General features: G+C 38.3%; 1 protein-coding gene across 1 annotated transcript in view; it reads left to right on the forward strand.

The window, feature by feature from the left end:
• Positions 1-27,430, forward strand: part of LOC308193663 (uncharacterized protein) — a gene marked incomplete at its 5' end in the record, with an annotated part of 54,214 nt that overhangs the window by 622 nt on the left and 26,162 nt on the right. Inside the window, 2 exons of the mRNA XM_080588596.1 lie at positions 4,659-6,984; positions 7,976-8,135. Coding sequence (XP_080444722.1) covers positions 4,659-5,613 — 955 coding nt within the window. The 3' untranslated portion in view covers positions 5,614-6,984; positions 7,976-8,135. The remainder of the gene's footprint in view (positions 1-4,658; positions 6,985-7,975; positions 8,136-27,430) is intronic.

The following is a 27,430-nucleotide window of genomic DNA, read 5'->3' on the forward strand; positions in this document are numbered from 1 at the left end:
GAGAGAAGAGACAGTGCAGCCTGAGAATTTTGGTTCCCTTTCTGCTTTGGAGGCCTCCTTGCATTCCTTGTTTCCCACTCAGAACAAATTTTAAAGTTGCTGAGGCAGCTTCTCACAGTCCCTCTGCCTGAGAGGGAGAGAATGTGTTCTTGATTCCCAGCCCATTGGACTCAGAAGAAAATCACTTGCTGGCTTCAACAGTCCCATCAGATTTGACTTGTCCTCCTAAAATTAATAATTTATCTGCTAAAAAATCTGTTGCCTGAAAGTGAGAGAGATCCCTGATATTTAGTTTGAATTAGTTGTGGAAAAACACTGGGTCTAGTCCCCAATTACTCTGAACTCAGTAAAACAGTACTTCCAAAGCAAGCCCACGGTACCTAGGCTGCATTGGTGCATATCTGAATTTCCTGCTTTCAAGGAAAATTTGATTCTGTAAGCTAGGACATTTGAAAACTCAAAATGTGTCAATGAAAATAAATAAAATTTCAAAAGAGTTTAAATGTGGTTAATTGAACCCTTCCAATGGCTCGTTTTTTGGTGTTCAAAACTCTGCAATTCTGTATTTCATCTGCAACAAGAAATGGAGATTATTTGAAATGTAACAAGAAGAGGATGTTTATATGAGATTTCTAGAACGATACTGTGGATCCAGTAGATTACCATCCAAATCTTCAAGTGCGCATCTGAAACAACATGTCAGGATATAGGCCTACTAATTTTCAAGTACAAATTTCCCTTTTCCTTCTTTATCTATTTACGAAGTGTTGAGAACTGAACACCTGTTTTAAATTAATAACTTGACCATTGTTCTTAAGCCAGAGTATATAATGATTTTTCTTATTGGTTATTTTTTCCTATTCTCTGCATTTTGTCTTCCATTTTATAACTACAAGTTGTTCTGTGAACAGCAGAGTTAATGAAGTCCAGTTTCCTATGAAATGTGTTTTGTCCAATGGATACTCCTTGGTCAAAAACAGCACATGGAGTTATTCATATGTGGTCTAGTTGCTGGCAAATGTGTACAGTCTCTGGTCATGAAGCCGTAGCCAAATGGAATTAATTCTGCCTGCATTTCCTCAGTGGAGACGCTAATTTGGGTCTTTCTCCCTAACCCTGCTTTTAGTTTGTAGGAATTGTGAGACTTGCATGCCTTCTTTAAATCAATTGAAATTGGTCAAGAGGTTCCAAAAGCATTTGAAAACAGGGGTTGCAACTAGATATTAGCTAAATAATATGGTAACATTTCCGGAAAACAAATCTCTCTCTCCCAGGGAAAGGATAACTGATTTCAGTAGATTCCACAGGTATGAACCTCTCAGATTGGTACTGAGAACGGGCAAAGCAGTTTCAATGACAATCACAGGAAATCTCTTAGTTTCTTTCCAAGAGATAGGAAGGAAGTCATAAGGGGAAAAAATCTTCTTTATCTTTCTTCTTGTTGAAGTTAATTTATTTAAGCCTATACCAAATTTGTTGGTCTGCAAAATCAGCCTAAATTTGGGCTACTGATGTGTTTGCAGTTGAACTGAGCTGCTAGAGTAAGACTGGTATCAAGACAGAAAACATGGTAGATCATTCCTGTCAGAATATATATACTTACTTACCTCAGGTCTGTATTTCACATTGCACTCTACTGAAGATTTTAAATAAGAATATTTTGGAACTACACTTCAGTATGCTTCAGTATGTTGTGGCAACTAAAAAGTTTCTCCATCAAGTCCAGTTGTGGTGATTCCATCTCTGGAGTCAGATGACAATAAGGGGTTGATGTACATAAGGCTCAGGGCTTCCTGAAGAAAAACAACCTTTTCCCTCCCCTCCCCTCCCCTCCCCTCCCCTCCCCTCCCCTCCCCTCCCCTCCCCTCCCCTCCCCTCCCCTCCCCTCCCCTCCCCTCCCCTCCCCTCCCCTTCCCTTCCCTTCCCTTCCCTTCCCTTCCCTTCCCTTCCCTTCCCTTCCCTTCCCTTCCCTTCCCTTCCCTTCCCTTCCCTTCCCTTCCCTTCCCTTCCCTTCCCTTCCCTTCCCTTCCCTTCCCTTCCCTTCCCTTCCCTTCCCTTCCCTTCCCTTCCCTTCCCTTCCCTTCCCTTCCCTTCCCTTCCCTTCCCTTCCCTTCCCTTCCCTTCCCTTCATTTTTTATTCTTTTATTCTATTTTATGCTACTATGCATATTTAAGTCCATGAAGAACAAATACATTTCTTGTTTTCTGATTGAAGCCATCTTTGAATAACAGAAGAATTATTATGAATAAAGCTTGAAACTCAATTTAATTTCATATGTATTTCACTTTTAACCTTAATCTTTTTCAGTAGCTCCTTTTACTTCACCACGGTGAAGTTCTTCTCTAAGCTTCCTAATTAAACATACTCTAAGCTTAGCTGGTCTCACTGCAGCAGAGAGTACAGCGGCAGTATGTGTTGCTGAGATAAATGAGCAAGGCTGCCACTTCTCAAAAGAGACAGGACAACACTCTGATGGCTCTTTTGCTTTCAGTACCTGAACACTATCTATCTGTTGCACTGCTGACAATGGCTTAAATGTTAATAACATTTTGAAACTATGGGCTCTGGTTCTTTGATTTGTTCTGTTTTGTTTGTTTGTTTTTCTTCCCTAACAGACCTAAACCAGAAAAATTATTTCAGTGACTATAAGGAAGAAAATGGCCTTCAACAACAATGAAGGTATGCATCAGCTGAGAAATCTGGCTTCTGCAAATGAATTATTTTACTAGGTTAAGTCAGAGTTTCCATCAACGCAGCTGTATTTCTGACAGTCAATCACATATTTTCCCATTGATGATAGTCTGCAATTCGTTCAGAATTTGCTAAATAAATAATAGCAAGTCAAAAGAGAATGCCTCAGAATAACTTCATTTTAGTTTGTCCCCATGCCTCTAGTTTCCAATCTGCTTTTGGTTTCAGCATATTATTTGAGACCTAATTTGAGCATAACTTCTGACAAACAACAGCACGGGGCCATAGGCTTTCTGTGCCTCTGCACTAATACTTTTCGTTTTTTACCCATGTTGTAACATCTCTCTGAGCAGTGTAAACATACCCTAACTATCACGTTTCCACTTTTTTATTGTCATTAAGGAATAATTTTCAAGTGGAAATGAGCAATTCTGCCTGAGAAAGAAGGGAATCCAGCTCACATGCCCATACCATTGTCAGCTTTCGTGGCGTAACCCACACTGCAGCATGTCCTCTTGATCGCTTTATGCCCTAATACAGAGGCTGTGAGTCTACTAACATGGTGTGTCTTTTTTTAAATTAAAATAAGTCATATGAATATGACATTGAGGGGTTCTGACTAAAATTCTGTTATATCACTTAACATTTGTGCAAGAGGAATCAATGTTTTTAGAGGAATTGTCATTGCTTATACTACAGGGGTGCACGTGTGAAAACAAGGCAGAGAAAAGTCAATCTAAATAACGCAGCAGTTTATAAGATGGGAGCAGTGGGAAAAGAGAAATAAAATGGCAGCTTTTCATGAACCATAACTGAACACTCAGAGGACAAAATAGAAGGATTATTGTTTGCAGATGTGATTGTGGCAATAAAAGAAGGACATAATAAACTGAAAAACAAACCAACCACTCTTATTTAAAATTGCTACAGAATTCCTCAATAATCATCCCAAATACTTCAGTGTACAATTGTTGTATTGGTAGAGTAATTACTGTGACTCTTGTAGTAAAACCTTTTTGAGTAGCTATTCTTTGAGAGTATTATGGTAGAAAGTTTTAGACTGTTTTAATAGGGAATGAACCAAAGAAAAGTTGAATGGATTGACTGGGAAAGCAAATCGGTATAATAAAAAACAAATGCAAAAAATGTTGGAAGATAATCACGGATCGTTAAATAAGTCCACATTTTCTCTAGAGAAAAATATGAGTGTATGATAATGAAATAAAATGTGCTACACTAGAGCAAGTTAAACCAATACAATGGGTCAATTATAAAAATGAAGGTACGGTTGTACTATCTACTAACATACCTTGGTTAACCTTATCCAAGCTAGCTGATGCGATAATAGTAGTGGTAATGATAACTGTTCCGATAAAACAGAGTAAGCTGTAGCACATGCTTGTAACACAGCACATGCTTGTAGCACATGCTGAGTATGAGCTCCCTAGGAGCTCTAGGTCAGTGGCGTAGTTATCTTCACACACTCACCTCATGCTATGTCTTCTTCCCTGATATTCTTACCTGTGGGACCGAGATTAGGCTAGCTACGGCAGGCATGTGCTAGAGTCAACCTCCATTTTGCTGCACCAACATTGTTTCAGAGTGTAGTTCTTCTCACCCATGGTTAGCTGTCTGAAAACTAGGCATGTAAACAAGTTGTTTAGGTTCCCTCTTTAGTCAATGGAGAGGATGTGTCTTCCAGAGGGTGATTCATTTCATCCCAGAACAATTGTGCTTCTGGGGAAATGGTCCAGTTACCTAAATATAGGAGCTCAGTACCATTTGAGGTGCCCTACAGTATCCAAAACATAATTGTAGGGCTGGCAGGAATGACACAGGACTTATGAGAAACCCTGGGCTTCTGGGCAGTCAGTAGCTAGTGGCCAGGTTCCTATGGTGTGTAAAACAGCACTAGATGCCCATGTTTAGGCAAATAAAGTGAGCCTGGAACATGACTTTTCTTAAGCCAAAGACTAGTTAGCAGGAAGTTCTGTGCCAGTAGTACAGCACAATCTAGATACAATAGAGCTTTTTGTTTTCTAGGTGATGATGGAAGAGAGGTTTCTCTTTTCCTAGTTTTCTCTTTGTTAAAAGAAAAAGAAAAAGAAACAAGAGAAAAAGAAAAAGAAAAAAGAGAAAAAGAAAAAGAAAAGAAAAAGAAAAAGAAAAAGAAAAAGAAAAAGAAAAAGAAAAAGAAAAAGAAAAAGAAAAAGAAAAAGAAAAAGAAAAAGAAAAAGAAAAAGAAAAAGAAAAAGAAAAAGAAAAAGAAAAAGAAAAAGAAAAAGAAAAAGAAAAAGAAAAAGAAAAAGAAAAAGAAAAAGAAAAAGAAAAAGAAAGAAAAAGAAAAAGAAAAAAGAAAAAGAAAAAAAGAAAAAGAAAAAGAAAGAAAAAGAAAAAGAAAAAGAAAAAGAAAAAGAAAAAGAAAAAGAAAAAGAAAAAGAAAAAGAAAAAGAAAAAGAAAAAGAAAAAGAAAAAGAAAAAGAAAAAGAAAAAGAAAAAGAAAAAGAAAAAGAAAGAAAAAGAAAAAGAAAAAGAAAAAGAAAAAGAAAAAGAAAAAGAAAAAGAAAAAGAAAAAGAAAAAGAAAAAGAAAAAGAAAAAGAAAAAGAAAAAAAAGAAAAAGAAAAAGAAAAAAAAGAAAAAGAAAAAGAAAAAAAAGAAAAAGAAAAAGAAAAAGAAAAAGAAAAAGAAAGAAAAAGAAAAAGAAAAAGAAAAAGAAAAAGAAAAAGAAAAAGAAAAAGAAAAAGAAAAAGAAAAAGAAAAAGAAAAAGAAAAAGAAAAAGAAAAAGAAAAAGAAAAAGAAAAAGAAAAAGAAAAAGAGAAAGAAAAAGAAAAGAAAGAAAAAGAAAAATGTTTTGCCCACCTTCCTCAAGGGACAACCAAAAAAGAACTAACTGTTATTTTTACAAGTAATCTAGAATAAAAATGTCTGTGAGCATAAACACTTTACGAATTAATTGGAAACCTCCAAACAAGTGAGAATAAGAACTATATATATAAATATTTCTTTACTAGAACAAACTTCCTGTTTCATTGTCAAGATCATGTAGTTTTTAAAAAGGATAATATCAATCTGGAAATGAATAGCTTTCCCCAAGTGTGACAAACCCAGAACACAAAAGAGTTACTGACAAACCTTCCAGAACGGTGCAACTCCAGCTGCTTGGGAAAACTGGATGCACTACGACAGAGAAAGAGTTAAAAGCCAGTCTTCCCTGATGGAGAACAGTCAGTACTCCTCCAGCAAGGGGTAAGTGACAGCCCACAGCTTCAAGGGACTCAATAATACAGAATCACAGAATGGCTGACGTTGGAAGGGACCTCCAGAGATCATCTAGTCCACCCCCCCTGCTCAAGCAGGGTCACTTAGAGCATGTTACACAGGATCACATCCGGGCGGGTTTTGAATATCTCCAAAGAAGGGGACTCCACAACCTCTCTGGGCAGCCTGTTCCAGTGCTCTGTCACCCAAACCGTAAAGAAATTCTTCCTCATATGGTGATGGAACCTCCTGTGGTTCAATTTATACCCATTACCCCTTGTCCTATCACTGGCTACTACTGAGAAGAGTTTGGCCTCATCCTCTTTACATGGTATTTGTAATGACTGATGAGATCCCCTCTCAATCTCCTATTTTCTAGGCTAAATAGGCCCAGCTCACTTGGTAACCTAACAGAAGACAAATAAAAAGTAATTTTTAATTATAATATCTAATAGGATAATTAGCTTTGTAAATAGACAAAACTCAAAGTGATTAGGACAGATGTAACAGAAATATGAATGCTTATATCTAACTGTTCCAATACTTATTCTGCAAGCTTCCAGGCTTGTTTTTAATTCACTCTGTGACTTTCTGAGTCTCAGTAAACTCTTACCAGTCCCCTCTGGTCTGGTCTGGCCAGAGAACAGAACAAGGAACATCCAACCAGACCCTACAGCAGATGAAAAAAACAAAACCAACTCTGGGCACCAGAAGGGCCTGGGCAGAGTTTGCTGTGACTAAGAAAGTCACAGAGTGAACTAAAACCGTCTGTTCCCTGCTCTCACTGCAGTCCCACTGCCTCCCTCCATGAACAGCCGGCTCCTGCTCCCTGCTGAGATTCTTTCCCACTATTTCCTTTCCTCCAGCACATCCGCCTCTGGATGTTTTTCTTCTCCCCTGCTCCTTGCCTCCCTTCCCAAGCAGACCAAGTAATGCCACTTAAAGAGTAATCTCTGTTTCCCTCTGGGTCCACCTCGTCTCTTCCTGAAGAAATGTAACACAAACTGAGAGTCCAGGAGAGCACCTAAGAAGGTATTGTATGCTCTTGTCCTGTTCTTGAAGTCCTCCAGCAACTTTTGCATTTAGCCACTGTTTGGGTCAGGAAAATGAAACAGATCAATCTTTACTCTGACCCAGCACAATGAGTCTTGTACATGTTCCAGATAAACCCTCACATGTACTAATCAGGACAATATCTTAAACAGGACAGAGGAGGCATGAGGCATGTCAGCTTTTTCCTAGCCAGTGCACGGGTGAATGGCTCTAACGCTGCAGCTATAACAGCTATCCCAGTATACTTAGTCATTTCAGTGACCCACCTATGCTGAGCTTCCCCTACAAATGCTGCAAAATATCAATTAGCTTTAAACTGAGACATCAACAGCAACCTGCAGTGTGCAAAAATCATCACAACAGTGAGGTTCATTTTCTTGATTATTCATTAGCTCACTGTTTATCAGCATTATCTTTAGTGTGTACCCAAGTTCAATATTGGACTCTAACAAGGCTGGAATAGTAAACACAGAATTAAGAAATATACTTATGTCAACTAATATATATTTTCCTATGCTTAAATATCTATTTTCTTTCATAACCTAATAAAAGATCTGCCGCTTCTCTGATCACATCAGAGACAGTAGTGCAATAGTGTTTCTAAAAACAGACATCAGTTAAATACACCTCAGAATAATTAGAGATAAGATATTCAGTACAATATCTATTTTTGACATTGTTATATGAAACACATTTATTATAATATTGATTTTTGACATTGTAATATGAAACAAATAAAAAAGGGGGGAGTGGCATTCGGTGGTGTAGTGTTCTACACATTACTTTCAAAATCATTAAATGAAATTAAAGTTACACTGCAAGGTTGTATTTATTAAGGACAGAAAGAGAGATACAAGGAAAAAGTAAAAACATCCCTCATCTTATGAGAACTGCAGGCTGCTTGTTGCCACTGAGGACAATGTTTGAATTAGTCTGACTATAGTATTTATTTTTTCTTCTCCCATTCCAGTATTGTGTTACAGTGCTAGTGCTTTACACACCATGCATACGTATGGTGAGCCCGTACTCCAAGGACTTAAGAGCAACAGATGGACTTATGTGCCTACTTCTCACAGGAGGTATTACCTAAAAAGGGGGTTATGATGGTCTGGGCCTTCTATACTAAGTAGGTAAGTGAGACAAAACCCAGCCAAATGCAAGCTGGTCTCATGCTCCCCTCCCACTAACTGGGGTGGGGACTGGGGCGGTGGTGGTGGTGGGGTCTGCAACAAACTATTCTTTTGCTGGGTAGGAAGACATGTCAGCAGCACTAGGGTAGAGAGATGCTACTGTATAAAGCCACTAGCTGCCTTCAAAACTTGTTTTATTTTAAGAATGTGGTCTTGTCTCATTCCTTTCCATGCTCCTGCTGTTACAAAAAAGTCTTATTTTACAGAGCAAAAGGATCCAATATTCTGCCAAGTCAATGGTAGAGCCAGAAAACAAAGGCACAACTTTTGAATTGCCGTGTGATGCCTGAGAAAGAGAATGCTAAAGGATTATTATTATATTTTTTTTTCCTGTGTAGGTAGACAGCAAATTGATGAATAAAACAAAATTTATATGCCACGAGAGTACCTTCACTGTAATATTAATAACTTTTAAATGTGTTCATTAAAATACTAGGAGAATTTAAACAAAACCATACTTCAATGTATAAAACCAGTTTCACGTACATTGCAGTGTATAGATATGTGTGTGTGTGTGTGTGTGTGTGTGGTAGAACATATTTTAACTGGCAGGAAGCTCATAAAAAGAAAAGCTTTTGGGGTTGGCTCAAACTTGGAGTGCACTTTAACATGCTGGTGGTACTTTATGAAGAAATCTCAAATGTATCCCATGTGTTTCAAATGCTTAAGAATGGGCTCAAGATGAGCTTTTGTCTGCCTGAGCCATACGAGTATTTCAAAAATATCTTCCTTCAGCAGCACCAATATTTATTTTTGTATGTCATTTTTTGCAGTTTGAATGCTGGATTTGAGTTTCCATATTGCTGTCAAAGAAAGAAGTGAAAAAAAAACAAAAGCCTTAATAAATCTAACAGCAGAATCTGGTTTCAAGACTATTTTCCATGACTGAAACTTTTTTTTTTTGTCAGAATCATTTTTCTTAGAACAGCTGACATATCATTATTGTTTTTCTTGTTTTAGAATATTGGCTTTCCAAAAGTGTCCAATCCATCCTTGAACTAAAAACGGAATGCATCTTCAGAAGCCTGGCTTCTTTTTTAGTAAAGATAATGTTCTTTCCCCCTTTCCACCACCACTATTATATTAAGTGGCTGCAAGTTTCTGAAATGTGAATAGAAATGTACATAAAGGACTACCTTAACTACCTGATTGTTCTCCAGCCGTGTAGGATCAATATGCCTAGAAGTAACTTATGAGGTGAAGTCCCTTATTATTCTCAGCAGTCCAATTCCACTTGCATACTTCTACTCTGCTTTTAAAGCAATGATTTCTTTCAGCAGGATTTTCTTGTGTCATCCTTTCATCATTATCTGATGTCTTCTGTCTTCTCTGTCATATTCAGGGGAAATTTTTATTGATGCCTTCAGTATCATACCACATAATCTGTTAGTTTTTCTCAAGTCGCTTTAGAAATTGCTTTCAACTTAGACATGAATTTTCAGCCCCTTGATATCAATGGGAGTTTGAGAGTAACAAAATTTCACTCAAAGTGCAGGCATGAACTGAAGAGTTTAAATGATGTTTTTATGTTTCAATTAGTACTTGCTCGAATAGAAATTGGAAAAAAAAATCCTTCCAAATAGTTGCTTCTCCTGAGCAAAGAAGCATTCATATTTTTGGGGGTATTAGATTGGCTTCACTGGACAGTGTTATTTAACAGTAATGCTACACCTATCACAAACTCACAAATCAACAAACAGCTGTCCTCTACAGTACCATAGCAAGGTGTTTGGTTTCGTGGTAATGTGTAAATAAATAAATAAATAAATAGATAAATAAATCATATTGTGAAATAGAATTTATAGCTTACCACTTATATGGAAATCTTAGTAATATCTTGAAATAAAAACCCAAACAACCTCCCCACCCCCGTCTCCCTGCAAAGAAACAGTGAATAAAGCACAAAGACTTTAGAACTCCCACTTCATTTTTCAAATTTTGTTACTCGTGAAATCACAGGGAAAACTAACTGCACACTTTTTAATATTTCAGCAGCAGATGAACAACCTTTTGTTGACAAGAAGCCCAATTTTGTACATTCTAATTTTTTGATAGCTCCATAGATATCCCTAATTATTCTCTTTTACGTGAATTAGGGCTGAAAAAGAAACAAGAGACTGAGAGAAAAATCAGACTCGTATACAAGCTTCTGGTGCAACTTCAGGAACATGAACAGCATGTTTAAAAGGCTGTCACTGAATCTTCAAAAGATTTTGTAACTATTCAAAGACTTCTTCAGATAATCTGCAAAACAGCTCACTCCTAAAAGCAACTCAGTAGTGAAATAAAAGACAGAAGCATTCTGAACTAAAGAGATTTCATGATGGTTAAGAAACTCCCATGACAAAGGATTATGAACACAGAAATAGAAAGGTCATTTGGGTGTAGAATGTGAGCTAATGGCCAAATAGCAAGGACTAAGCATCGATGGTTTTAAGTCTTCCTTTTCATTGATACTATAATTCACAGTCTTAATGTAATGCTTCCATTTCTCTTGGAAAATAAGTAAAGATTTATGACAAAGAGTACAAGTGAAAAACTTGTGTGGCATTTGGCATTCATTTTGCCTTTTCTATTTATCTGAACTTAAGTAGGAACAGCGTCATCCATCTGGAGGTCTTCACTGCTTGTATAGGGAATATAGGTATTTACATTAGGACTGCCTCAGTAGATGTTTAAAATCTGAGCACAAAGTACTTAAGTTACAACTCATTTCATAAACTCAGCTCAAGACCTTGTGCTTGCTGATCTCTGCTGCTCTATTGTAGGTTTCCCAACAGACCTGGCAGTAATATTATAACACCTTACAGCTGTCCTTGCTCTACTGTTGCATGCCTATTTTAAAGGCATGGGGGAATATAGGCTGGCATCCCATATTGCCAATTATAAGATACAGCACCCTTTTACACATTCTAGCCTGTAAGCCTAAAGCACGGGTCTTAGTCATTGAGTTTTCATGCTGGATCTATTCATCTCTCTTTTTACATTTCCAGGAATTTGGTTGCCCTTAAGCACTATGGGATTTAAGTTGGATTCTTAATGATAGCAGTCTCTGTCGCTCTGCTGTGTTCATTTTCAGACCTTCCACTTACATAAGTATTATTGTTTAATTACCCATTCCCCAGTGTAGCACAATTTCTTAAATTAGGCTGACATTTTATGTTTCTTTTACAGCTCATCTCAGCTGTTAATGAGCCCTTTGCTAAGTGTCTTCAGTACTGATCATTATAGCTCTTTAGTACTGTCATTTGAAAGCTAATACTGATAAGCAGAAAAATTACTCAGCAGGAGGAAGGTGTTATCTTTCTAATTTTTAGCTTGCAAAGGTTAGGAACGATTCAGTAAAAGGAAGAATTTCCTTTAAGTTACGAGTAGCCAATGAGAAGTGATATGCTCAGATGGGCTGTAGGCGTCATTTGGGTGCCAGGCCTGTATCATTCCATCCCTGAAACACCTGTGTAGATAGAACTCAATAGGTATCCCTAAAATGCAGGCTAGTCTAGTCCTCTCCCTAGACTAAATTCCATAAGCAGACTTTCTTTTACTTCCTAGAGATCGCCTAAGTCCCATCAAGTGAAGAGGATCACACAGAAAAGGAGAGCCTAGACCTTGACAAAGGTTTGAGTCTGCACAGGTGCGTGTTGAGATATGAGGAGTGAGATCACCAACCAGAATGGGACTCCTTGTTTGAAAACTGGCAGTTAGGGAGTTCTTCTCATTTGCAAACTCTGTTTCTGAAATCAGGGGTTAAAAAAAAGGAGTTTCTCACTGAAGGATTTTTTTTTTTAATTATTATTATTTTTCTCACTTGCTTTTTTGCTTTCTTTCTTAATTTCATTCATGTAAGTACTTTTCCTTAGACACTCTGGAAGCCTAGATAACATTAGACCTGAGGACACAAACAAAGCTCTGACTGCTTTTTCCTGGGCTAACAACAGCTTCATAAGGGTGCAGGAGTAAGAGAGAAGTGATTGGCCTGCTAAGGCTGTGAGGAATGATTCATGATCTGAAGAGAATTGGGTGTTAACCAGTGAAAGATTGTGCAAGGACATTATGCAAATGTCTCATGTTAGTGATTATAAGTATTTTTCTTCATAGTATCTTTAAATATTGCTTTAGGCAACATAATTAGGCCCAGTCCAGTGCCAATCTGACTATGCAACCTATACCTCCAAGGCTGTGACCCTGCAATACTTGAGTCCTTCTGTCAAAGTTGGTATGAATAAAATAATATGATAAAATGCCTTTTGGTATGCAATGCAACAAGAGCATAACTTGAAAAAGGCATAATTCTGCAAGTTGCTAGTAAGCAATCTGTAAAAGACTGAAGACTCTGGTGGGATGGCTCTCCACTGATAGCCAGTAACCAAACTGTAGGATGAATGTGTAAAATTGTACATCAACCATAAGGCAAACACAGAAACATTAACACAACTGTAATTATGGAAAGTGCTGACTTGTGAGGTACTAAAAGTATAAAAAGACAGTATATTCAGGAGACAAAATATATAAATGATTATATGAATAAATATGTAAATTATTATATAAACAACCAACCTCATTGCCTTCTATGATGGCACCACCAGCTGGGTAGATGAGGGGAGAGCAGTGGATGTCATCTACCTTGACTTTAGCAAGGCTTTTGATACCGTCTCCCACAGCCTCTTGCTAGCAAAGCTGAGAAAGTGTGGGATAGATGAGTGGACAGTAACGTGGGTTGAGAACTGGCTGACTGGCTGAGCTCAGAGGGTGGTGATTGGCGGTGCAGAGTCCAGTTGGAGACCTGTGACTATCGGTGTTCCCCAGGGGTTGGAGCTGGGTCCAGTCTTGTTCAACATCTTTTTCGACGACCTTGATGAGGGAATAGTGTCCACCCTCAGCAAGTACGCCGATGATACAAAGCTGGGAGGAGTGGCCGACACGCCAGAAGGCTGTGCTGCCATTCAGCGAGACCTGGACCGGCTGGAGAGATGGGCAGGAAGAAACCAAATGAGGTTTAACAAGAGCAAGCTTAGAGTCCTGTACCTGGGAAGGAACAACCAGACGTATCAGTACAGGCTGGGGGATGACCTGCTGGAGAGGAGCTCTGAGAAGAAGGACCTGGGGGTCCTGGTGGACGACAGGTTGGCCATGAGCCAGCAGTGTGTCCTGGTGGCCAAGAAGGCCGATGGGATCCTGGCGTGCATTAAAAGGAGCGTGGCCAGCAGATTCTCCCCCTCTACTCTGCCCTGGTCAAGCCTCACCTGGAGTACTGTGTCCAGTTCTGGGCTCCCCGGTACAAAAAAGACAGGGATCTCCTGGAAAGAGTTCATAGGAGTGCCAAAAAGATGATACGGGGCCTGGAGCATCTTCCCTATGAGGCAAGGCTGAGAGACCTGGGTCTGTTCAGCCTGGAGAAAAGAAGACTGAGAAAGGATCTCATTAATGTTTACAAATATCTTAAGGGTGGGAGACAAAGGGATTTGGCTAACCTCTTTTCAGTGGTTTGTGGGGACAGGACAAGGGGCACTGGCCAAAAAATGGAGCACAGGAATTTCCACACCAATATGTGAAAGAATTTCTTCACGGTGAGGGTGACAGAGCACTGGAACAGGCTGCCCAGGGAAGTTGTGGAGTCTCCTTCCACAGGGAGGTTGTGGAGTCTCCTTCTCCTCTGGAGATGTTCAAGGCCTGTCTGGACACCTACCTGGGCAACCTGCTCTAGGGAACCTGCTTTGGCAGGGAGGTTGGACTAGATGATCTCTTGAGGTCCCTTCCAACCCCTACAATTCTGTGATTCTGTGATACTCTGATATGATACAAATCAATAGCTGAAGAAAGTGACTAGGCATAAAGTTGTGCTTTTTGCGAAGTAGCAGGTGAAAGAATTTACTATATGCATGCTCAAGAAATGGCCGTTTGGAATCAGAGTGTTTTATAGACCATGACTAAGTCTAAATCTGTATAATCCTCACAGTAACACTAAGAATTGTTATAAAGTTAAAAAGGAGTGATAAAAAGTCTCTCAATGTTCAAAGGGCTTATTAAGAAAAGTCACTAATAGAAAAGCTGACTGCCGTGGTACAGTACCAGAACTCTCCAGAGCAAGAATTTCTGCTACATTACCTTTGAAATAAAACAGGGTTTTAAAGTGTGAGGCCTATTATTGTCAAGGCCTGAATAATGTTTAAATAAAACAATGCTTGGAGTAGTACATGGTGCTGTGATTTTAAGAAAACAGATTTCTTTCACTGCAGAAAGCTGAAATGTTTGTAGCAATTACGATAATAAAAGTCACAGCTTTCCAATAAATAAAATAATATTGCATAGATTTGCAGAATATTCTGGTTAAAGGCATAATGGCAGTCCTGTTTTTAAACTATTAGATGTTCCTATCTGAAAACATGTGTTTGGGAACAATAGTACTGGCTCATCTGCCATTGATTTTAATGGTGTTAGTTATCCCCATTAAGCTGAATAGCTGGTTCTATTGATTTCAACAATCCTGGGAACATAACCAGCCATTCAAACCTTTAATGGCTCATCACAGATAAAATTGCTATATTTTGTAGGTGTATGCACAGCTAATGGGAAAGCTGATGCGATAATGAATGCTCAGATTCTAACAGTAATGGAATCACCAAACACCCACATTACATGAGTTCTGCACAGCATTAAAAAAGGGTGGGTTTATGGAGGACAAGAAACAAATTGGCTGATTCACAAGTAAATTTGCATCCTCTCCACCATAAACAACACATTAAGACCAAGTGATCATGCTACTTATTAAGTACTTTATTATAAATCTCATTGTCACATGAAACAAGCTAGGATATAATTCACAGCTCTGATACAATCTATTTTTTTAGACATAGAACTATTTAGCAAATATTACTAGAGATTCTTAAGGACAAGCAATAAAAAATTCCTAACAGCAGAAAGTGTGCATCAGTCCTTTGGAAGGAAAACGTTATATTAACAGAATCTTACAATTGTTCTTATGCATTGAAAATCCAAGAATGTGTTTAAAAAATAAAATTCAAACACTGAATAGTATGAAAATGCAGGGGAAATATACACAAACTTGTCTTTGTCCTGAAGTGACACCATGGTAGATAAAAATGAGAGAATAAGCCAAGAGCCCCTTCAAAGAAGCAGCTAATATGCCATTAAAAATCAACTTAATTTAATCCTAATAATTGTAAGGAGTTTCAATGCACTGGATTAATGACATATTTTACTTTCTGGAAAACATTACAGATTCTTTAGCTGTTTAAGCTATTGAGTAGTTTTCAGTTCTGTAGTAGAATTTTTGCTTGATTGTGGGTAAGATATTTTAATATTATTGCTCCCATGACAGAAACTTTAATAGAAAGAGAACTGAATCAGATGGCTGATTTGTAAGCAGGTGTAACACATGGGATCAGATCCTCCTCAGGAGTAAGCTGTCAGCCAGCTTCCTTGCTTTTAATGGGTTTACAGCAGCTGAAAAGTCAGCACATGATATGGAAGCACTACATATTTTCAGAGATTTCTGTGGAACACAAGTTGCCTATTACTAAAGGCTTAGAGGCTTTCAAGTGAAGGAATTGCTAGGAAAAGCAGCAAGCATGTAAAACTGAAACCATGGTTCCACTAATTCATACTTGATTAAAATAGGTGTAACTAAAGGTCAGAAAGGGATAAACCAGCATAAACTCAATTTGCCAATTCTAGTGCGTTCAAAATTTTGTTAAGAACCATCCTAACATAAATAGCTTCTGTGCTCGATCACATATCATCTGTTCAAGCTACTATGCCACTTCAGGTATTTGCTTTATTATGGCCAGCAAAAATAAATAAATAGATAAAAATGCTTAACAGTAACCTGAACTCTGTATCAGATTTGCTGTCTGATACATATATTCACATGCATCATATATATATATTATTTTTTTCATATGTAATTCATATATGAATTACACTGTCCAAGAAAAATGGGAAGAACAGACCTTTTATGGCAAGAAATACAATTACTATTGTTTTAATAGGTGGTCAGTGTTATCTGAGTGTTACCTGTTCTTCAAATTCAGATTAAGCAACTGAGCAAGAATCACTTGTAATTCAAAATGTTCTACCTTCCTAGTACTTTTCTTGAAAAGTGTCTTTCCATTTTAGGGTGGTAATGCCATATAATTAAAGAAATCAGAGCATCATCTGCTTTGGGAAATCAGGTTGTATGCAAAACACACAGTTACCTCCCAGGCCTGAAGAGGTTCCCTGGTTCAGTGTCAGTCAGTGGATTTAGGTAGATAGACTTCTGTCAGGCATTATGAATTTTATTGCCTTTCTAACTTTACCCAGTAAAGAGAGTAGTTTTAAAGAGAAAATTGTAATAAAATCTCTGTATCAGAGGATCTATAGTAATTCTTACACTGTACCTCAGCAGTGATAGATTTCCCACCCCAGGCAGCCCAGGAAATCTACCAGTTTGTTTCAACTTGGGCATTTTACAAAAGCCAAAGCATGGGAGAAAGAAGAAACTTGAAAACCAGGTCTCCAGACAGAATTTTATCTCCAAAGTCCTCCCTCCTCTCTGGGTTTCTGATGTTTTTACTGGCCTTTCTCTCATCCCTTGCTTTAAAAGCACAAATGATTTAGGACCTCAGACTACTGTTGTGTATGTTTTGGATTAACAAAAATTAAAATGGCTAGTGTTTTTGTAAATCTGACTCAAGCTTTCTTAAAAAGGAGCTGCTAAGGCGATCATTTTGGAGATACTGTTATCATATACCTTTCTTAGCTTTTCTAATTTCACACTCCAGAGGCACATAACTTTTAAAATAAAATTTTCTTTGGAAAAAATATAGGGAAGAGAACAAGAGCTTATGGTTCTATTGACTATAACACATTTTATAGATTCTGGTGAGTATATTTATCCAGTACAATGCAATACCTATTCAATTAGCTAAAGTCTATTAAATTATCTAAATCAAAGGTAGGTTCCCCTGTAAACTGCTGAAGTTGAGACGGAACAGAAAGTTGTTAAAATGAACAAACAAAAGAGATATAAATATCTCAGACAATGTGTAAATGTCAAGAATGGAGATTCGGGTCTGACCTTTACAGCCTCTCATCTCCTGGACAGCAAGGTTCCCTGGGTCTGCAGCCACATGGCGGCCAAGAGTGACAACCACACAGCAGAAAGCTGAGCAGTTTTTTAGAAGGACCTTCAGATATTTCAGCTGGTAAAACTGAAACTGTTTCCTGTCGAAGTTGTCTGATAATTGGAACAGAAGAGTAGAGCTCCATAGTAAGAAACATTTTCTTGACACATTTCCTTGAGGTTTTTAAAAGTGTTTAATGAAAGGCTTTTATCCACTTTTTGAAAGAAAAAGGAAGTGTAGAAATGAAAAACAGGGAAAGAAAACAAAATCAAAGTTCCTCTGTGAAAACCTCAAATGACACTTGCTTGAATTACTTGGACAGAAAAATCAAAACTCTGAGTCAATGGCTGAACCGGTTTGGAAGAGCAGCATTTGAGCAGTCTCACTGCTGAGTCTGGTTCCACTTTGTCTATAGAAAGGGGTCTTGGATAAGCCATACTAGGCATGGTCTGTCTGAGGCAATGCAACACTTTTTATCATCTCCCAGTCCCTGACGTGAGAGGATGTGATGAGCACTGCCTCCCATTGTCCCAGTACAAAACACCTTTGTTTTAGGCTTTTTTACTTCCCCTGCAGTGACAGGTGGGACTGGACAGATAAAGTGTTAAGGTCCACCTGTAGGTGTGAAGGTGTAACTCAAACACCAAGTGACACACTGCATATTGCTCTAGTGATTTGACACGTGATCTGCCTGTAGCAGCATAGCTCCTTAGTTCCTGCATGGCACAGCATGTTTTGCCTCAGACTGTGTCGCAGGGAGGTAATAATAGAGCATTTTTCCTGCAGTGTAGAAGCTACCAGAAAATAAAGCCCTGCTATTTATCAGCAGGCTGCCTCCACTGAGCTGACATAGAAGAAGAGGCGGTGGCCCCCTGGGGGTTCATGGCAGGAATACATCTCCTTCCCTTGCTGCCTGCCTGTCTCCCTTGCTAAATCCTGGGGTCTCAGTGAGACTGGCCAGGAAGGCAGCATCCAGCCAGGCACTTCCATTGTGCTTGTGCTGGGGTGCAAGGTGACAGGGAACAACTTCCCACCAGTGTCCCAGCCTTGCATCTATGGCACTAGCCCTTTGCTGAATGCACCGCCCCATGCCAGCCTTCAGTAACCTGGCAACACCCTTGTGCCAGGCCCTTTTCTTCAGGCCAGGAGTGCAGGAGTTTGGGTCCACAGCCATTCCCAACTCTTCCTTAGGGCCTGCCTGAACCACCATTACAGGGAGGCCTGCAGGGCTGTGGCTTACCAGGCTCTGTGGCAAGGTGAGCCCAGCTCCCCGGCTCCCCAGACACCCTGCCTGATGGCAGCAGTGTCACTACCACTGCCCAGCATGGCCCGGGGCTGGAAAAGGAGCAAAGAGACACTGCTGGCAGTCAGCAGATGTCCCGCCACTATTCTCTTGTCCCCAGGGTCTGCTCAGCCCACAGCCAGCTCCTTCTAGCCACCTCCAGGATCTCAGGGGTGGTGGAGACAAAGCCCATGGTGTGTGTGTGACCCTCCTAGGGGTGGCAAGGGGTGAAGGCTGGCCCCCGGGTGCAGGCAGCCCTGGGGTGCGGGTGGCAAGGTGGTGGCTCTGGGCGCTGCTGGGCCTGGGGTGCTGCCTGCGGCGGGTTGCCTTGCTGAATGAAAGTGTTGAACGGCATCCCGCAGAAAGTGTTGCAATGCATATTTGGTCCGCAGTCAAAAAAATGAAAACATAACAGAAAACAGAACCTATGAACAAGAGCATTAAATAAAACACGGGTCTAAGGCAATAGTCCAATACATATTTAACAGCAACCTGCCAAATGGTGTTTTCAATTATGATCATTTTGTTCTGTGTTAAAGTAGCACTAGAGGTCAAGTGATCCAGTCCAGCCTGATGATCCTTCCATGGCATTTGATGTTGTAGAAATGCACAGGACATTTCCTTGATGTATTTGCAGGCTAAGGTGAAATAAAATGCAGTCTGAAAGAAATACAGCTATCCCGGTGTTTAAGTCCACAGTTTGGCAGAATAGTCTGCATCAAACAGGGATCCACTGACAGGAAACAGCTTCCAAGTTCAGGACCAAGCTAAGCGATATCTCTGGAATACATTCACAGTGCTCATGGATTATTTCTTCATTTACGTTTCAGAGGAGTATTTGACTTTTACTGAGAAACCATAAATCACCATCATTCTTGGCATCTCAGATGTTTTCCTCAGTTAAACACAATGAGTTTCCTCCAAGGGAAGGAGGAACAGTGTAAATAGTGTTTAAAATGTGTTACTAATTTATTGAAAGGGGGTTCTGGATATAATTAATTCAAATGGTTTCATATATTCCAACAGGAGATATACATCTTTTAGTAATACCTGTACTTTGAGACCTCTACACAGTATGCATGTATCATAGACTGAATATTCTCGGCAGAGTTGGCAGAGGCATTTTAGCTGCAGTGGCTGTGAATAATGGCCCAGATTTTTGTTGTCCTTGTTCATTATATTGTTGGGAACTACTTGTTACTGAATGGAAAGCTAAGAGCTTTTCTTGCCCTTTTCTTTCACTGTAAATATATTCTAAAGCAAAATATAAGAAACATTTATAAGCAAAAATAACATTTGCAGTGACATAAATTGCTGTGGCAGACTATTTTTTTTTTGGTGGTAATTATAAAGAAATACTTTCTATACAGACTTGTTGCATTATTGCTTGTAAATATGATAGTTTTCTACTAGCGTGCATTACTAGAGCTAATAGCTTTGACAGTTCTTTGGCACATTTTGTGGGTAATTGTGTTAAAAATGAAAGATAACTACCTGGTTCTGTCCGATCCACATTAAAAATTGTCATCTATACTGTTCACTTAGTTGTGACAGACCCTGGAGTTTTGCCTAGCAGTACTTGTTCTGCTAGCTCTTATCCACATCACTACCTGTTACCTCTTGGGGTGGGCAATTCTGAAGGACTCCTTCAGATTTATCTTTGGTGCCAAGCAGACTTGCTGGTTTTGCAAGTACTTCATCAACTCAATTTCTCTTGATTTTAGAGCTATGGAGTGTGACTTCCATTCTGCTGTAAATTTATGGGTGTGATTTTATACTTCATAAAGACAGGAAAAGGGATCAGGAGCAGATTTTCCCTTCTGTGCTTGTATCAGGGTTAAAGAAAGTGTACACGTGGAAAGTGTTTTTACTAGAATAGCCTGACATAGTAGCAGTCTCTTTTTAGTTGGCAGGTTTTGAAACATTTGCAAAAGCCAACATATGATGAATTAATAGAAAAGCAACTTCTGCACAGCTTTCTATCATAATAAATATGCTGAAGGAAATGAAGGCTTAATAGCATCCTTATCTCACTCCATCTAACTAAAATGGAAAAGGACTGCTGAATATAATGTTTAAGAAAGGTGATCCAAGACTGGATGCTTTGGGCTGCCATGCCCTGCGTTTTACCAGACATCTACTCTTCTGCCCTTAAAATTTGAGCCAGCTGGTTATTTGGTATGTACATGTCATGGTTTCGAAATCCTAGTAGAGCATGAGCCAGTATTTTGTTTCTGTAAAAACAAAACAAAACAAAACAAACAACAACCACCAATAACAAAACAGGTGAAGCTTCCAGCTCAGCTAGCTGCAGTGGTCTATAAGAGTATCTGCAATAGTTGTCAGTTAATCTTTCAAAGTATGCAAAGGAAAGCGAGAAAGAAGTGGCAGTCAGACTATCTTAGTATTTAAAGCCAGCCAGCGGAAAATATAAAGTGAACTTCAAGATTTTGGGGGAGAATTAGGAGGACAAGAGTTTCTCAGAAGAAGATGGGATGCTTCTGGGTGCAAGTGGCTCTAGGTTTTGAGGTGCTGGCTTGCTATGTGGACAGACCCTCTTTCTTATTCTGGTACCTTGAGCAGAATTGTTATGCCATCTCAGCTAACTCCTCTCCTTCCGTTGTCTGTCACCTACCCTAGGGTTCTTCCTGTCCTTTGTACTGTTCTTCTTTGCGTTTGGAAATTGGATGAACTCTTTGATTATGGTTCTGTTCCTAATGTGGTTGAAAGTAAGAGAGACATTTAATATATTTGAATGACATTACTGAGTCTAATCACATGCAGTTCTGTCAAATGAAAGTTTTGGAGCTCACAGGATGTTTGTTAAGTGATTTTGGATACTTAGATAGGTGTGTTTTTTTTTCTATAAGTCATTATTTTTGTGTAAAAGTATCATGTATTTCATGTATAATTAATGCTAGTAAATCTCACTCTTCATAGTTCTTAGTTCTTGTGGTTTTTTTTTTTTGTTTTTTTTTTTTTTTTTAGAAATATATAAATCTATAGATTTTATAGTGAGTGTATGTATGTACACATATAATATTTTTAAAAGCTTTGAGCCAAAGAGAAGTTCAAAAAAGCTTTGGAAAATGTTGAAATGTTGCTATTCCCCATTAGAGTTCATATGTTCTTTGAAACTTTAATTTCATTAAAGATGGTATCTTTAATCTGAAAACCAAAGTGTGCATCTTAAGAGGGTGCTTTAATGTCAGTAGAAAGGGAGCTACTTCAGAATAAAACTTCAGCTAAACTTTACTCAGAATGCATTTTCATCAACAAGTGTTGAAAAGCATTGCATTTTCATTTGGTGTGCACATGTGTTTGGAACAAATCTGGCCTGTCCTTCAGGGTATCCAGTCATTAGCCTCTTTTGCACACTCATTCTCTGAAGCATTGAAGACACGGGTTTTAACTCTGACATTAAAGAACCATTTGAGGTCAGTATTCAGATGATAAAGTTTGCTTTTGCCAATATATTAAAAATCAAATAGTTTTATGGCATAGCTTATGAGGGCTTGAGTTGCACTACAAGTTTTCTGACATGTAGTAAACCACAAAACATCCATTTAATTTGTGAACACTGATGGGCTGGTGTAAACTGGCATTGCTCCTTTGATGTTTGTGGAGCTGTGCCAATTTACACCAGTTCAGGAATCTGTTCTATTGTTCCTGCAAACATCCTATGATATTTTAAATTATCAAGATCATCTTGCAAACATAGCCAAAAGTATTAGAATAACAGTTCCCTGCCAAATTCTCTAGGGAGACTTTACTTATTTAAAAAATAAATTACATGTGTTCTTTTTATATAAATAAAAATTTCTTTCATAAGAATGCATGCTTTACAAGGAGGCTGAAGCTGTGATTTCCTAGTTACGGATGTAACTTGGTGAATTGGAAAGGCAGACAATGCTCTCCCACATCTCAGTGAAGCAAGGGATATTTGCTTCTAGTGGGATATAAACAGTTCTAGTGTCCTCAGATAAAGGCATCTGCGAGCTAATCTTGTCTTCTTTGCCCTTTTTTAGGACATTCTCCCTGTCTTTTCCATCTTTTCCTTCTCTTGAAGAGTTCATGTAAAAACATGCCTGAGAACAAAAGAATAAAAGTATTTTGTTGTATATTTTCTATCTCTATCTTTACATATGCAAGCAATTTTTATCATGATGTCACGCTCATCTTGAAGCTGATTCCAAGTGATCCAACTGAAAATGGATATTTCATTTAGGGGAGTGGCAAAGGTATCAGGAGGTACTGAAATATTCTACAGAGTGTGATGTGTGAAGGTATCAATTGGGATATTTGCATATGAATATGCAAAGGTCTACAAATAAGATGATAATTGTCAGCAAAATTTTCTGTGTCAGATGTTGACTGGAGCCTCAGAAAAAAAGGAGTAATGAGGAGAGAACTGAATTTTAAAAGTATGGAGAAAGTAAAACTCATAACAAGCCAGCACAGAAGTACTCAAAGCCAGTGCTATATTCTCTATGAAAAAATAGTTTTGGATGATGGCAAAAGTGAGAAGCAGTAAGTATTCTGCCTGAGGAGACTTCACGTGGCCAAGGGGGGATACAGGAGCTGGAAGTAAAAGAGCTTCAAGAAAATCCATCAGCAATCTGAAGATATTGCAGACTCTGCCATGGATCTAACCTAACAGAGTTTAATGATCTGGTTAGGCAAAATTATTTTGGCAGGATTTGTTCACATCACAAAGGAAAAATCTATTTTATTTTATTTTTTTTTAATAATAAGGCTCTGTAAAAGGAAACAAAAAGGAGTAGAAAAAATAGCTAAATGATTAATGGATCCTTTCAAAAATAGCAGTATCTAGAGATACAGTTGTGTTTTGGGTATTGCTATATCAAAATGCTAAAGATCATGACAAGCTTATTTATCACGCCTTCAACTTTGGAGAAACTTTACTGTATGAGAGTATTAATCCCTCCTATGTACATTTATACCCATTTTGAGTTTATGCAGGTCCAAGCAAACCTAAAAGCCAAAATTATAACCTTGGAAATGAATTTGCACTGTTTCACTAATTGGATGGCTTCCTACTATCAGGGAAATATAATTTAGATAAATTCACTCATGTTTTCACTTCGACATTTCAGTAGAAAAAAAAGGTTGTCTTGAAAACACCAGAGATGAACATTTTTAGAATTCAGATCAGATAAATGTCATGCTGGATGAAGGAACAGTTAGCCAGCATAGTTCTGGGAAATTGGTGTTTTGCTAGAAATCAGTGGAAACAGTCATTCCATATCATGGAGAATTTTTGTTATTTTGAAATCATATTTCATCTCAGTATGTGATGAAAAGCAACAACTTAGAAATTCTCAGGTTTCAGATGTGGAGAATTATGTCCATGGCAGTCCATTGACCTGAGGTAATTATATATTGCAAACTGTCAGATGTTCATCAAATGCATTGTCTTTCAGCCTCAGAAATTGGACACTTGAGCTGCCAGAGATTGGCAGAGCTAAGTAGAAGATCATGAAAGTTTTGATGGGACCTCCTTTTCCTCTCCTCCTAAGCAGGGTTGTCTAGGAGAAAAAGAAATATCCTTATTTTAGAGGAAGATAATATTGAGAAGATGATATATAATGAATGTGTGAAAATTTAGAAGTAAACTGCTGAGAGTGTTGTATTATGAATGGAGACAGGTATATGATTTCATGATTTGTGTCTAATGGAATGAAATGGTATTATTCCAGAATTCCAAATAAATGTCATGTGCTTATGTTAATATGGAAAATAAACATATATTTAGACACAATATGTACTAGGGAGATCACAGAAGCTGTCTTGAATACAACATTTAGAAGCTCTTTCTGGCACCTTGCAATGAGCATCTAATTTGGGGAAAAGGCTTGAAAGAAAAAGCCAGCTGAGGCAGGAAAACTAGTGTCTTAGGAAACAGCTGAATGATTATCTTGCAGACTGAGACACCTGCCAGGTGGAAATTGTTAAACCAGAAAGCTGCAATAGTTGTTTTGTGTTTAAGAGAACTGGATATTGCTTACTGTTCCTAAGGCCATTCAGCACATACTTGGTGTTTGGGGATGATGCTCAGCCTACTGAAGTTTAAAGGGATTAGTGCTTTACTTCTCACCCTGTGTCTGCATTTTGAAGCCAGTTCTGTGTTCTGTTCTATAGGCACCGCTTTATAGCACATAAAAAAATTGCTAAGGTTTTGGGTATAATTATTTAATTTTATGAAGCAACTTCCTTTGTGAGGTAAGAGAAAGTGTTAGCTTATCACAAGAAGTCCTTTGTAGCATTGACATCTACCAACTAAAACAGTGGCTTCCAATCCGGATCACAGTTCATTAATGTAGTATAACTGCAAGTATTATAACGCCGGTGTGAAACTTCATTTCTCTCAATATCATAGCTTTACTTAAAAGTGCTGTAATACCTCCTTTGGTAGTGTACATTGACTCATTCTCAACATGTGCAAAACAAAAAATATGGCAAAGCGGTTTCCATTATAAGCCTGCTTAAGGTAGCAATCTGTAAAGAAATGAAATCTCTTGTGTTAAGTCTTGAGGTACAGTTAGGTGGGATGAATGTGAATTACTTCTGAACTAAACAAACTAACAAAAACACCTGAAGTGTAGTAATTTCTAATAAGCAAAATTCTGTGATAAAGCTTTTTTTTTTTTAATATATAAAAAGTGGAGGCATATTCAGAAAAAGTAAATATGATGCTGTTATATATATCCTTAAGTTTCTAGATTTCCGGTAGAAATTGAATTGTACTGTTTGAGCACCCATGTTCTTGGAGTGATTAAATGTATTTACTTGTTAAATAGGATTTCTCTGCCCTCTTCACAACCTCCACTGCTGAGTCAATATTGTGACTCACAGGATTCTAGAATCATAGGAACATCATTTAATGCAAGCCCCCACACTCAAATCAGGGCTTACTTCGAAGTTAAGCTTTTAACAGGCTTCTCTGGGAGATATTGGCACTCCCTGTGCTGCATGACAGAATTCTGCGGTGCAGGTGCTGATTACACATAGTAGCCAACATGGTCTTTGAAAACATCTCTGATTCAATGGGTTCCTTATTTAACAGGCCTTAGTAATCAAGAAGCAATTTGTAGTATAATGAGAAAAAAATGAATGCAAACCATACAGTGTTTTTGGCCTAGGACTTAGATTATGTCAAATCAAGTTTTGAAGAAAACTGTGCTGGGAGATACGAAGAATGTCAGGAAACTTAATGGTCCCTGTTTTAAGTCCTCAAGGAAATTTTTGGAGAGTGTGTGCTCTAATACCTCTGTGTGTAGGTCAGCAAAGCCAATTATATGGACTTCAGGGGACTGGTGATGTATGTGACCACTTTCTGCTGAAAGCCCTGCTGACCCAAGGGGCCACTCCAGCAAGCAGTTTAGCTCTAAGAAAGAAACTTTAAGCATAAATTGCTAACCTTGAGCGAACAGCAAAACACTCCAGCAATAAAATCTAGCTATAAACGCGGGGAAAGGCCACATCTTTGATAGCTTCCTGAACTATTGCAGGTTTCATTTTATGTCTTCCTCTCACTTAAACGTCTTGGAAGGTTAAGGTGTAGGTTACTGTGACTTTTACTTTTTAAATGTTTACCCATATGACTCTTGTATTGCTAGGTTTATTTACTCCTTCTTTTCCTCACCTCTTCATATGCTTTCTCCCTTGTTCATATGCTTGGTTACACCAGCTCTACTATTCCCTCACAAAGAGAAGCCACCATGAAGCTTATGTGATTTTTAATTCAATATAAATTTTTCATCATGGACTCAGGAGGATATTATGTAAGTCATTAGTTTTATTCATTGATGGGAGATTACTTTCCTATATTAATTTTATATTCCTTGTCTTCTTTCATTCATTCACACATTTCACCCCTCCTAATTCCTTTTTTTGCCTGAAAAGATGGGGCTGATGTCTTTTATGCCTTTTCCGTATGAGTGTCTATATCAGATCATTTGCTAAAGGAAAAATGTTTGGCTAAACAAGAATAAATGTTGTAATAAGGGTGGAGTACATTTCTTGTTTTTAAAAGTTCCTTCCAAGATTTTCATCTTCATTTTTACTCCAAATGTTTAGCCAAAGAAACAAAATAAACAGAATGTCCCAAAGGGTAAAATTGGTGTAAAACACCAGCAATATTTTTTGTCTTTGCTAGATACAGACTGTTTCTTAACTGAATTAAAAAACAAAACAAAACAAAACAGGTCTCTTCAGTCTCCACTATTTATAATCCTTTCTTGCTTTTTTCATTAAGATTTAAGACCACAGTGATTGTGGGAGAAACACAAATCCAAAGCAGGAAAAATCCTTCAGCGCTTTGTGTCTTCCTTATACCACATTCATTCTCTGTGTCTACATCAGTAATTACATATGACCTTAAGGTCACTCTAAAGCCTGGTGTCACTAAAAATCTGTAATGCAAACCCCATATAACCAACTCTTCCTCAACAGCCCATGTGTACCTGCAGGCTCTGTGGCAATCAGGCAGGAACACATTTGCATTCAGTCTCTTTGGAAAGCATCCATACAAGTATAGGCCTGGTGTGTTGCAAGTCCATCAACAGCAAACCCACCTCAATCTTGCTATTATTTGTGTTCCTGTAAACACATAAGCCTAGACAGACAGACAGACAGACCCACCGTTTCCTAGGAGGCCTGAATAAGTGAATCTTGAGATATCTCATTGCCATGCCCTAAGCACAAGAATCAGTAAGTGTTTGGTCTTGGTAAAATGTGGGGATTTAACTGGGAAAGGAAGCTGTAGTTGGTCTAATTACCCTGAGTTCAACCTTGTTAGTAGTTCT

This window comes from Anser brachyrhynchus (genome assembly GCF_964034855.1).
Source record: "Anser brachyrhynchus genome assembly, chromosome: 3".
Taxonomy (NCBI): domain Eukaryota; kingdom Metazoa; phylum Chordata; class Aves; order Anseriformes; family Anatidae; genus Anser; species Anser brachyrhynchus.